We start from the raw sequence: 13,431 nt of genomic DNA, 5'->3' as shown, positions 1-13,431 counted from the left end.
GAACGGAAATGCACAAAACCCATACATTATAAAAGCTCGTCATTTATAAAGAGCTACATGTTTATGACCAAAAAGGGCCAAACAAGAATAGCCGAAATACATGTTTAAATGCAAATATGGCACTCACGAACAAATTCGGTACAAGAAATACAGAACGAAATACACTCATGTTATTTAATAGTCGAAATATCAATTGAAGAAATAAAAAATCATGATCTCAACAACTGTTGACTGACTGGTATAATACCGAAATTAGTGAAATGCAAGAATAAAAGCCCAAAATTTGTTAATGTATCTCACAAATATATGAAAATTCACGTGAACATTTGTTGTCGTTCCATCTATACATAGCCCGATATTCAATGTCTACACAATCTTCTTCATATACCCCGTGATTACTATCAGGTTTGCTTCCGTACCAGTCAGTATAGGTTAGAACTGTATTATCTGATTCCCATTTCAAAACAGATTTCTCATCAGAATCAGAAGCTCCAATCCAAATATGACTTGGGTTTTCATCTAAATGATTGATTGATTGTTGGTTGCTTTACGCCGCATTACCACAAAAAGGCTATATCGCGGCGATAACTTATTCAAGTATTTTTTTCAATTAAAAGCATATTTTTAAAATAAGACAAAAAGTCCTTCAATATACTAAAATCCTAGACTAAAGCAAATTGATTATTTACAAATAAAAAACAGCAGTAAGATAACGTAATAAAAATTAAAAATGAATTAAATATAATAACATTGTTATACTTTAAAAGTAAACAACAACTATTAAATTAAATTTGAGAATGATTTAACGAATCCAAAAATATCTGAAGAAGTCAGTTGTTGATAGTGTGTTTATATGTTGTGTTACTTACTTATTTAGTATGTGTTCATTGTGTTTACCTTTGTTGTGTGAATCAAAACAAATTTTGAAAGATATTTCTGTTGACGTTAGCAAAATAATCAATAACATCTCAAAAAGAAATCAGTTTTAAACGAGAATAAAATTATTTATAATTAAAGTCAATAAATTTGATAATCGTATTTTTGTCAGTTTCAATGTTCCAACAGGACTGCGCTGATCATTCTGATTAAATTTTTAAAAAATCCGAAACTGACATTATCAAGATGCTTGATTTCGTGATTGACACTATATTATTTACGTATCGATAACGTGTTTTCAAAAACCAATCGGCTTTCCTATTGGAACCAACAGCTCTTCTGATCGATGTATTCTGCTATTCATAAGAGGCTTTATTCGTATCAAAATTTCTATGGAAGAAAGAAAAAAGTTAGCGGTATCATTTAAGTTCACCCATCGCTATAAAAATGCTGCTTTCTCCCTCAATAATTCGACCAATTACCCATGAGATGCATGATACAACAGAAATAACAAAGCATGCATCATATCTTGACTTTCATTTAGAAACTGACAATGATGGTTGGTCAAAAACAAAATTATGACAAAAAAGATGATTTTAGCTTCCAAATTGTGATTTTCCATTTCCATGTAGCAATATTTCAGCAGCGTATATTGGTCAGTCAATTGTTTCTAGGTTGTGTTGGGTTTACTCTTGCCTGTTTGTCTTTTCTTTAAGCCGTGGCGTTGCTAGTTTTCTTCGACTTTGAATGTCCCTTTGGTATCATTTGCCTGTTTTTTTATTTAGAAATATTACATATATTCGTTGTAGGGTAACACTTACTATCATAAAAGAAAACATGACTGATTAACAGCAAAAAAAATGTTATAAAGTGGGGTTTGGTTTTATATGTTAATATTTCAGATTGTACCTACCGACGGTTGTTAATTTTTTCAAAAACTCATTTTCAAAAGAATTGTCAATTTTTACAAGAAATCCTCCCTTTCTGTGGCAAACAGTCTACAAACAAAACACCCATCAGATATGTTGTCAGCATAGGATGAGTGGTATATATATAACACAATTATGTAAATTTTATTTTTTAAAGTAACATATTTGATAATTGTTTCTATGTGCCACAAGTCATTTAATTGTAAAATACTGTAAAGCACATTCAACATGTTCAAATGAATCTGATCATATTTGATGGAATTTTTGTAAAATTCTATTATTTTTTTTTCTTGGATTGTGACTTATTGTATTCTGTATACAACTCTAAGCCTAATCAAAACCCTCAAGTAACTATAAAGACTTCGACAAGACACATGTTCTACAATTCAAATGATAAACTACTACTAATCATAGTATTAAACTGTCAATAAAGTTAAGTAATTAACTTACATAAACAAATAGACGAATATTGTTAATGTTATACTTTTTTTTGTCACACTTGACACATTGTCATGTGTTCTTTTTTTTCTAAATTGTTTATCCATTGATGTGAACTATTGGCGATTACATTTCAATAAAAGGGATTAACTGATAGTGAAAATCTATGAGTAATCTTTTTTACAAAAATCGTTTACACAAATGTTCAAATATAAAAAAAGAAGATGTGATATGATTGCCTTTGAGACAAATATCCACAAGTGACATTTTATGTACCAAAGTAGTACACACTCATCCCGACAAATACAAACTGCTTGACATTTAATTTTAGTGAAAATACTTATGTTAAGAATACATCATGTACATAGCATCCTAAAGTTAATTGATGTTGCTAACTTCTTATTTTTCTTCCTAAGAATTTCATATATAAAACCTCATAATACTAAAGAAACAAGTCGGCAAGAAGAGAGAGACCATTGGTTCCCATTGGTATTCCAATAGTCTGTTGAAAAACACGTCCTCCAAAGAAAACACATATGATGTCAAATAAGAAATCATGCATCTTGACAAGGTCAGTTTCAGAAAATGTTTTCTCCGAATCGGAGTAATTCTTTACAAAGTAGGATGTATCCCTCCCTAAGACAAGATAATTGTATCTACGTTTGCCAACATGTTGATTCAGAGTATTTCTTGTCGATGTGGTCATATGCTACTGTCCATAAATTGAGTGAAATCGATACCAGATTTAACATACAGAAACTTGAATTTGAAATAACTTGGTTCTTCGTCCATAATCAAAGTCGCCTAATACTTTATCATGTTTTAAGTCATCCCAGCTTATAAAACGGTTAAGGTGAATTGCAAATAACAAAACAATCACTTCTCTGCTGTACATATTTTTAAACAGCTATCTACAAGTACATTTACTTTAAAATATTATTGATTCGAGTCATATTCCTTTTGTTGCCAGAACAAACAAAAATTCAGATTACTTGTACCCCATAAAAGCATGTCTAAAATAGACATGCAAAAGTTCATGGGTCGATATAATTTAATCAGAAAAAATATAGTGGTATTCCAACTAGTGTGACTTGAGCTCCAGTGAACAATCGAAAAGAGTGAATAGCTTAAAAAGTTATGAAGTTGTTGTATTTTCAAAGGTTTCGTTGATGCTACTGCAGTTTCACAAGAGAGTGGACAAATGAAAATTAAAAGTTTCGTGCTTCAGGTAGTAATAATGATATGTGAAAGTGGTTCAACAGATACCAAAGGGACAGTCAAACTCTTAAATCGAAAATAAACTGACAACGCCATGGCAAAATATGAAATAGACAACAGACACACAATAGTACACATGACACAACATATAAAACTAAAGAATAAGCGACACTAACCACACCGAAAACTTGGGGTGGTCTCGGGTGCTCTGGAAGGGTAGGCAGAACCTGCTCCACATATGGCACCCGTCGTGTTGCTTATGTGATATACAAATCCGGTAAATAGTATAATTCGGTAGGTCACATTCATAAAAAAGTTATATCTCAGAGATAGTATTCAAGAAAAAAATTATGATATGGCTACAAACTCAAACAAACAAAAGACTAATGCATTAAAAAAGGTTTTAGTTCTCTGCTAAACATATTGCAAAAACAGCCTGAACAAAAGACGTTAACTTAGAAAAAAAGAAGGATAAATTCCTTTATTTCGAGACGATAAAAAAAACTTATCTGTTGCCAACCGTATGCAAGGGATCTAACAAAATGAACATATGCAACCTGTAATGTGCATATTTTATCATAATTTTAGATTGATGTAGTTTGCACTCAGATAAATGGGATAAATTAGATATGTAGATACTGTGTCTCTCACGCGTCATTGTTTGATTGTTCAACTTGGTGACATACTGTGCAATTGCTATGTTTATGTTCAAATGTATACTTGAATTTATAGATACAATACAGATGAACAAATAAATGACAAAACATAACATATAGTTAATTCTTGCGTCCAAAAAGCTTTTCGGGTTCATCTTAAGTAGTACATTTTAAAGTCCAATACGTATAATTATACTAATTGTACGGAGCTATATGAACACACGTGATCTTAAAAGAATTATAAACATGGTATTTAATAGTCGAAATAACATAGACAATTGAAGGAGAAAACAACTGAACTAAAAAAAGAATAGCTATTGAGAAAATGGTATATTACAGACATTGATAGAATGCAAGAATTACCGCACATAATGTTTTAGTGTATCTCAAAAATATATGAAAATTGTCTTGAACAAATATTGTCGTTCCATTTATACGCAGCATTACATTCCATGTCCACACAATCTTCTTCATTAATTTCCTGACCATTATTAGGTTCCTGTTGGTTCCAGTCAGTATAGTTAAGAACTGTATTATCTGATTCCCATTTAAAAACAGATTCCTTTTCAGAATCAGAGGCTCCAATCCAAATGTGACTTGGGTTTTTATCTAAAAGTTGACAACACCATTATTTGAATGAAGGATAGTTTACAGAAGAATTCAGTTGTTGATGGATTGTATATATCTTTTGCTACTTACTTATTTATTTTAAGTTCATTGTGTTAACCTTTGTTGTGTGAAACACAACAAATGTGTGAAGATATTTCTGTTGACATTAGCACAATAACCAACAACATTTCAAAATGACATCAGTTTTAAACGAGAATAATCATTCAAATTGGAAGTGAATAATTTTGATGATCATTTTATAGTCAGTTTCAATGTTCGAACATAACCGCGCTGATCATGCTGATTTTTTTTTCTTTTTAAATCTGAAACTGACATTATCAAGATGCTTGATTTCGTGACTGACATTATATTGATAACGTTTCGAGAACGTGTTTTCAAAAACCAATCGGCTTTCCTATTGACACCAACTGCTCTTCTAATCGATTTATTTTGTTATTCATAAGAGGCTTTATTCATACCAAAATTTCTATGGAAAAAAGAAAAAAGTAAGCGGTATTATTTATGTTCACCTATCGCTTTAAAAATGCTGCTTTCTCCCTCAATAATTCGACCAATTATCCACGAGAAGAATGATACAAAAGAAACAATTAAGCGTGCCTTATATCTTGACTTTCATTTAGAAATTGACAATGATGGTCGGTCAAAACCAAAATTATGACAAAAAAGTTTATTTTTCATTTCCATGTAGCAATATTTCAGCAGCGTATATTGTTTAGTCAAATGTTTCTAGCTTGTGGTGTGTATACTCTTGCCTGTTTTTGTTTAACTTTAAGCCGTAGCGTTGCTAGTTTTCTTCGACTTTGAATGTCCCTTTGGTATCATTTGCCTCTTTTTTATTTAGAAGTATTACATATATTTACTGTAGGATAACACTAATTATCATAAACATGATAAAGGAAAACATGGTTGATTAACTTACCGACGGTTGTTAAATTTTTCAAGAATACATTTTCCATAGAATTGTCAATTTTTACAAGAAATCCTCCCTTTCTGTGACAATCAGTCTACAAACAAAACAACCATTTGATATGTTGTCAGCATAGGATGAGTGGTATATATATATACAATTATGTTGAAATTTTTTAAAGTAACATATTTGATAATTGTTCCTATGTTCCACAAGTTTTTTTCAATAGTAAAATACTGTTCAGCACATTCCAAACGTTGAATAAAATCTGATCATATTTGATCAAATTTTTTAAAATTTTATTATATTTTTTTCTTGGATTTTGACCTATTGTATTTTGAATACAAAAATAAGCATTGTCAAAACCCTCAAGTAAGCTGTAAAGGCTTCGACAAGACAAATGTTCTACATGTCAAATGATAAACTACTACTGTCAATAAAGTTAAATGATTAACTTATACAAACAAATGCACAATTTCATCCATTTAAAAAGATCTTGTTAAGGATCTTTTAAAACTGATTAATATGTAGTTTGTACACCCATGTGATATTAACGGTTTCTTTTACATTGAATAACACTGTATCATATCATCAAATTAACTATAAATTACAATGGCAACGTCAAAAGTCAGTATTCAAGAAAGTAAAGCAACGCCAATGTCATATTCATATTCATCTTACTTGTGCCGAATGCCATGACTTTTTTGGCATAAATTGAAAGTAATACCAGCTTCCCATAAATTGTGCCCATCTGGAACCACAGGTATTCGCCTTCTCTGAAACAAAAACCACAACAATTTGAAGGTAAGTTGGTTTAAATATATAATGGTTGGTGTCAGTGATATAGTTTTAGAGTTTGACTAACTAACATACATTTTACGGAAGAATAAGATGCAGCAAAAATTTGTATTGTTACAATTATCACAATAGGTATTGTCGGGTATATCAGTTAAAGAGGGATTATTATGTGAATTAAAAAGCAAAATAGCTAAGATATCTTACTTCAAGGAATTATCATTACGGAAACACATCAAACAAATGAAAAACACCTATCATTATTCTAGACTTGGTACAGGTACTTCGTCATGTAGAAAATAGTTGATTGAACCTGGTTTATATAGAAAGCTGAACCTTTGGCTTGTTTTGCATTCGCATAGAATTCTATTATATTTACAACAATAAAAAGCAATAAGTATAAAATGTATAAAAAGTGAACTACTTTTTGAAATCAAGTTGAGCTAGATGATTTCTTATATTTTATTCAATACTTTGTTAGTTATTTGCATAACTGCATAAAATGGAAGTAATTTTTTTTCTTTGGTTGAAAAAAAAAACAAACTGAATTGTATTTCTAAAGCAGTTATTAGGTTTTCTCATTATTTTCCTTATGTAGTACTTTAAATGTCAGAATATTTGTTATTAAAGTCCCTTTTCAAATTTAATTCTAAATTGGAACTTAGTTATTTCGTTTGTCATGTTTATTTCCGATCTATTTTGATACCTGAATTTGAGAAATCTAAATCTAAATAAACTGATTATAAATACTAAGGTAAGAGGAAGAAATGGTATACTCAGTGCGAAGCGATCGATATGTTGCTGTCGTAAAGAAGGTATTCCACCATACATGTTAAATTTTAAGGTGAATGCTTGTATATGCCAAGCCATTGTATCTTTTGCAAACAGTAAGTAGACATATATCCTTGACAATTATCAACCGGAAGTGATCTTATGCAAACCTGAAGTATTTTTTATTTCCAGAATCAGCATACAATAACCAATTATTGACATATTAGGTAACCTTTTAATCCCAAACATACTTAATTGACTCTCTTTTAAAAAAAAATAATATATATAAATCATATATATTCGGTATCACTTGAAAGTAAGCTATCTTATGAAACTAGAAATGACATTTTTGTTACCAGATAGAATATTCACTGCCATACAAATGTAAAAGTATAAAAGCCATACATTTCTTTCAAATCTAAGCGACTAAATCTTGTACTGAAGCTATCATGTGATACTGGGACTTTCTTAACCAAAATTAGCAAATTATCTCATAGACTAAAGTCAATCGAATATAGAAACCATGCATATATGTTATAAATTAGTATGAAGAAACCTAGGATTGGACGCCAATAGTAACTTTGGACTGCCCATTCCTCCCAGAGAACCCATTTCATCATTTGGTCTAATTATGCCATGTTCACCTTTGTCTCCGAGTGGACCTTTATCTCCCATCGGTCCTTGTATGCCAACTTCACCTTTATCTCCGAGAGGACCTTTTTCTCCCATTGGTCCCTTTATGCCAACTTCACCTTTGTCCCCTAGTTGACCTTTATCTCCTTTTGATCCTTTGTCTCCATTTAGACATTTTTGGACTCTCGGGCCTTTTATACAAATTTGTCCATTAGTTCCAACTAGATATTTTTCACCTATTTCGCTCATGTAGTCCTTTTCAATTGTTGGTGCATCATTTATTTCAGATCTACCTTCAATAAACGAATATCAATTTCATTAAATAACCAATTTTAAAAGAATTAAACTAATTAGATGAAAGCTTATAATATGTCCTACTTTTGCCAAAAAAATAATAAGAATGGAAACGTATGCATACCTTAACTTAATAACGATCAGCGTAATAATCAATCACATAGATTAATGTAAGAAATTGGTACTTTTTTAACTTCTTCTGTGAAATAAACCATCAGTATATTATAATGCATTGAGGACAGTGCTATACAATGTTTATTACGCAAACTTGAAACGGTTTATGATGTCAGAAGAATGACAGTTGTTTATCAAAGTCGATAGCTGAAAATAAAATAAAAGTTTCTTCAGGTTATTGGCGTGGTCCTGAATTCAAAATATACTTATAAAAAAAATATAAAGAAAAAAACATCATCGCTAACACACAAAACCCTAAAGTTGAGGTAAGGTGCTATGTTCCAAAATTCGGCGCAAGTTTGCCTAATGCTTACTTTATTTCTGTATGTGTTACATTTTAATGTTGTGTCGTTATTCTCCTTTTATATTTAATGCGTTACTCTAAGTTCTAGTTTGTTACCCATATTTGTTATTTTCTATCAACTAATGAGTTTCGAACAGCGGTATACTAAATGTTTCCTTTATTGGAACATGTTTTGTGAGATATCCCTCCCCATTTTACCCCCTACACCTCTAGCAAATGTCGAATAAATCAACATACAGCAATACGCCCAGTTACACTATGTTCAAAAGAAGTCCGGTCCGACGCCGATGTCAGAATAGGTTAAAGAAGAAACCAAATGAACATTAAGATGTCTGCATATTGATTTTTTTTTTTATAAATGAATGAAGTAAAAATGTGACGCGTCTGTGTTATCGAGTTTGATAATTTATCATTAATATAGAGATTTCTCTTATTAAACTCAAGCACGTTGTTACATACATTAGTGAATCAAGCAAGTATAGATATATAAACACCATAGTATGGTGACAAGGAAACGTCACAATAAAACGATGAAATGACAAATGCATACCTTGGTATTAAGCTTCCCGTTACAGATATCCATGTTGATGTAGATACAGGAAAGGGAATTGTTTATTGTTAGTATTAGTTTTATTTAAAGTCAGTTCAGCAGGATAAACCTTTCAATTTGCTGAGTTTAAATGCTTGAAAAATGGCATATCAACATTTGAAGGTACCAGATGTACACTTTTGTGAATGCAATATATTGATATCAATCTAGTGTATTCGAATACAAGAAAACAGTAAAACAGCAATTGAATAGGAATGCAATTGTCCAAAATATGTTAAATCAAGGTGTTGTATACCACCTTAATTAACTTGTAGGTAATGAATCCCCAATTTTTTAAAAGATAATTTAAAAGATAAGGAAACGTGATATGATTGCTCATGAGAAAACTGTCTAATAAACTCATCATAGGTACCAGGATTGAAATTTTACACCAAACGCGCGCTTCACTCACCAGTGACGCTCGAATGAAAAAATGTGTTAAGACCAAAAAAGACCTTTATCAATGACCAATCACATGTAAATTAATTTGCTCGAGAAAATTAACGGTCTTTGTGTTCAAATTGATGAACGAAAACAAATATGCAACAAACGACAACCACTCAATTACAAGCTTCTGACTTAGAAAAGGAACATACAAAATCAAGCGGGGTTGAACTAATTTGTTGACACCAAACCCTCCTTTAACCTTGGACAGTGGTTTTACAGCACAGCATAAGGACAAACTTTAGAACAAGGCAACAGTAATATACCGCTATTCGAAAGACAAACATCATTTGAGAGAAAATAAATACGGGTTACAACCTAAAACCGAGTTTAAAACACATCAGCTATTAGAGGGGACAATTAAAACACTGCAGTGCAACTAAAACAAAAACGACAGTGCCACACATACAGAAACGAACTATAAGATAACAACTCCCATTTAACAAATACATGCAAGAACATACGGACAGAATCATACACAAATAAACATTATAATAGAATATTTTGACTAATTGTTATCGTAGGTACCAGGCCTACAATTTTATACACCATACGCACGCTTCGTCTATATAAGACCCAACAGCGACACCAAGATCAAAATAGTAAAGAAATCCAAAGCAGTACAGAATTGAAGAGCACTGATGACTTAAATTTTTTAAAAAAGGTACCAAACCCAGGTATTTTTATCTATACCGGTACAAGAAAATCCTTAGTATTCAGAATAATTCGTACCCTTGCATACAATACATTTATTTAGATGACTTTATAATTGATTTTCATGTCAACACCGCAGTGGGGACTCACCACAGAATAAAAACGAACACGCAAAAAACCTCTCAGACAGCCGATAAAACAGCACAAAAAAACCTGCATTGTCACACGATGATGACGCTACAAAAGTGACGTCACAGGTAATTTAGAATTGTTTTGATATAGTTCAAAATCAGGTTTGTGAGTATGGTATTTGATGTATAATATTACAATTACAATTTTATTAACACAGAATTGTGTAAGTAATTATATAATTAGTTGTATTATCTAGCCATGTCCATGATGTCGGTATTTTTCTTAGATATAGGAAGATGTGGTGTGAGTGCCAATGAGACAACTCTCCATCCAAATAACAATTTAAAAATTAAACCATTATAGGTTAAAGTACGGCCTTCAACACGGAGCCTTGGCTCACACCGAGGTTAAGTTGCTTTAAACTAAAATCTTATAAATTAACTGCGTGGTTAATTATTTTAACTTTGACATACGGCTTTACTATTTAAAAACAGAATTACAAACTACAAACAACAACACTTTTAACAATGTTCGATCAGAATTACAAATACAAAATCATAACTAAAAAACATTAACTTTGGATAGCTTAGTAACATGACTGGTCTTATATTAATGCGAAATTACAATCAGGAAATCAATCCTAACGTTGGACAGCCACGCATATGGCGGGGTTAAACATTTTTATGGCACATAGCTAGTTCAAAACCAAAGACAATGAATGGAAAAATCATGCGTCTAAGGATATATTGTTTACATATACATGGTTGTGTATGTTTAAAAAAGACGTGAAAACACATGTATCCAAATAATTTATTTTTATATCAATTTTAGAAACAAATAAAATGATTTGCAAACAATTTTATTTACATGTTCACCAAAGTAAAAAGTAAAATTAGAAAAATGCCGAACTCCAAGGGAAGTTTTTTTCTGTATAAGAATATATCACAATCTCAGGAAACACAATGTCTTTAGAGATTCATGATTTTAAATGTACACTTTCTTTGGGATTCTTTTTTTCATTAAATTTTAAATGTACACTCTTTCTTTTAAAGCTACTGTTACCGTGGTTTGGTATTTTGTGAATACATACTTGGACTGCAAAAATGTAACGAAATTAAAAATAAGGTAAAATTGAAACATGCTTACCATTGAAATGCATAATAATTGATGTAATTGCCACTGCCAAACAAACTATCTGCATTACTATCACAGCAATCATGATTCTGTCTCTTATCCTGCTTGATTTACAAATTTCAGCATGTTTATTATTCCACAATTTAGTAAAGGTACTATATTCGTGGATTGATGTATTCTCGTATTCCATCGGTATATCATATACATTTTCATCATGTTCAACATGTTCATCCATTTTCATTAAAATATTTTCTTCAAAATTACTTAACAATGCAGTGAGTGTTACATAATGCACTAAAGAGTCTTTGCAGTATGCAACAAGGATTTTTCACTAATTTGTCAGTAACTGATCATTTCTATTGTTCAATATAAACAAAAGAGGTGGTTTCAATAGAACAATAGATTTATACTTCACTTTTGAAATGACATTGTTTTATATTTTTCTGTCTAAAAGTACTTAAATTATAACTATATATAGACAGCAAGTATACACATACATGTAAGTATAAATATACCTACTCATAATAAGAGAAGTGTAATATCGTCCGCCATGATGTAAATACGGCGGAAAGATCTATATCTTGATATACATCGGAACTTATAATTGTGTACAGGTCCAAGGCAGTTATATTTTTTTTAGAAAAAAAAATCTTATTATGATACCATATCATCTTACTATTGTAAGCTTTGTATACGACCGCAAATATGTGTTTGGGATCGTATAATGGTATGGTGTCATAGTCTGCGTAGTCGTCTAAAGACACATTGCTTTATGGACAATAACTTAAGTTTAAATGAATTGATATCTTTGATTTTTGTTTAAAAGATTCAGTACCACAGGAAGAAGGTTTGGATTGATTTTGGGAATGATGTACGTTCTAACCGTTAAAGGGATCACAAAGGGGCCAAAATAAATGCATTTTTCTAGTTTCAGGATAATAACAGTGTATTAATATTATATTTCTCTGAAATTATATATCACAAGTAGACGGTAATCATTTTTGTAAAAAGTTATGGGACCAACAATTTAGAAATTAAGGGTAAAAAAGGGAACAAAACCACCATGTTTCTAGTTTTCGAACAGTATCTTGTGTGTAAGTAAACTTGAGAATAGAAATGGGGAATGTGTCAAAGAGACAACAACCCGACCATAGAAAAAAAAACAACAGAAGAAGGTCACCAACAGGTTTTCAATGTAGAGAGAAATTCCCGCCCCTGGAGGCGTCCTTCAGCTGGCCCCTCAATAAATATATAATAGTTCAGTGATAATGAACGCCATATTATTATCCAAATTGTACACCAAAAAACTAAGATTAAAATAATACAAGACAAACAAAGGCCAGAGGCTCCTGACTTGGGACAGGCGCAAATATGCGGTTGGGGTAAAACATGTTTATGAGATCTCAACCCTCCCCATACCTATATCCAGTGTAGTGCAGTTCAAGAGAGGTCCGAGTCTGGTGTCAGAAGAGGTAACCAAAGAAAATAAACAAAATAACAACAATACATAAATAAAGACAGACTACTAGCAGTTAACTGACATGAAAGCTCCAGACTTCATTCAAACTGATTGAAAGATAATGATTTTTTCATATGAATATCAGGCACAATCGTATCCGTTAAGGGTTTAGTATCACATTATCATAATATATAGGAGAAGAACAAAATCCGTGTCATGTCAACAACTGGTTTTTGGATAAATGTGTATGGATATTTTTGTTGTGATATATCTTTGTAATTCTAAATGGCGGATATAATAGAAAAATAAGCAAGTATTCAATTTTGAGGATTGACCTGAATTTAATCATTTTATCAAAGTATAGTGTAATGAGTCTTTGTTTCAGTTTTGTTCA

The 13,431-nt window shown here is 31.2% G+C and overlaps 1 protein-coding gene across 1 annotated transcript; it reads right to left on the bottom strand.

Annotated features, from left to right (window-relative positions):
• Nucleotides 1-4,489: 4,489 nt before the first annotated feature.
• On the bottom strand, nucleotides 4,490-11,858 carry LOC134691713 (collectin-12-like). The gene is made up of 5 exons (XM_063552272.1): nucleotides 11,591-11,858; nucleotides 7,865-8,146; nucleotides 6,336-6,430; nucleotides 5,667-5,751; nucleotides 4,490-4,726 (listed from the first exon to the last, which is right to left on the bottom strand). The coding sequence occupies exons 1-5, from the start codon at nucleotides 11,817-11,819 to the stop codon at nucleotides 4,494-4,496; spliced, it is 924 nt and encodes a 307-aa protein (XP_063408342.1). The 5' UTR covers nucleotides 11,820-11,858; the 3' UTR covers nucleotides 4,490-4,493.
• Nucleotides 11,859-13,431: the final 1,573 nt, after the last annotated feature.

The sequence above is a fragment of the Mytilus trossulus genome, chromosome 11 (assembly GCF_036588685.1).
Source record: "Mytilus trossulus isolate FHL-02 chromosome 11, PNRI_Mtr1.1.1.hap1, whole genome shotgun sequence".
NCBI classification, from domain to species: domain Eukaryota; kingdom Metazoa; phylum Mollusca; class Bivalvia; order Mytilida; family Mytilidae; genus Mytilus; species Mytilus trossulus.
This window is presented reverse-complemented; position numbering and strand designations above follow the sequence as displayed.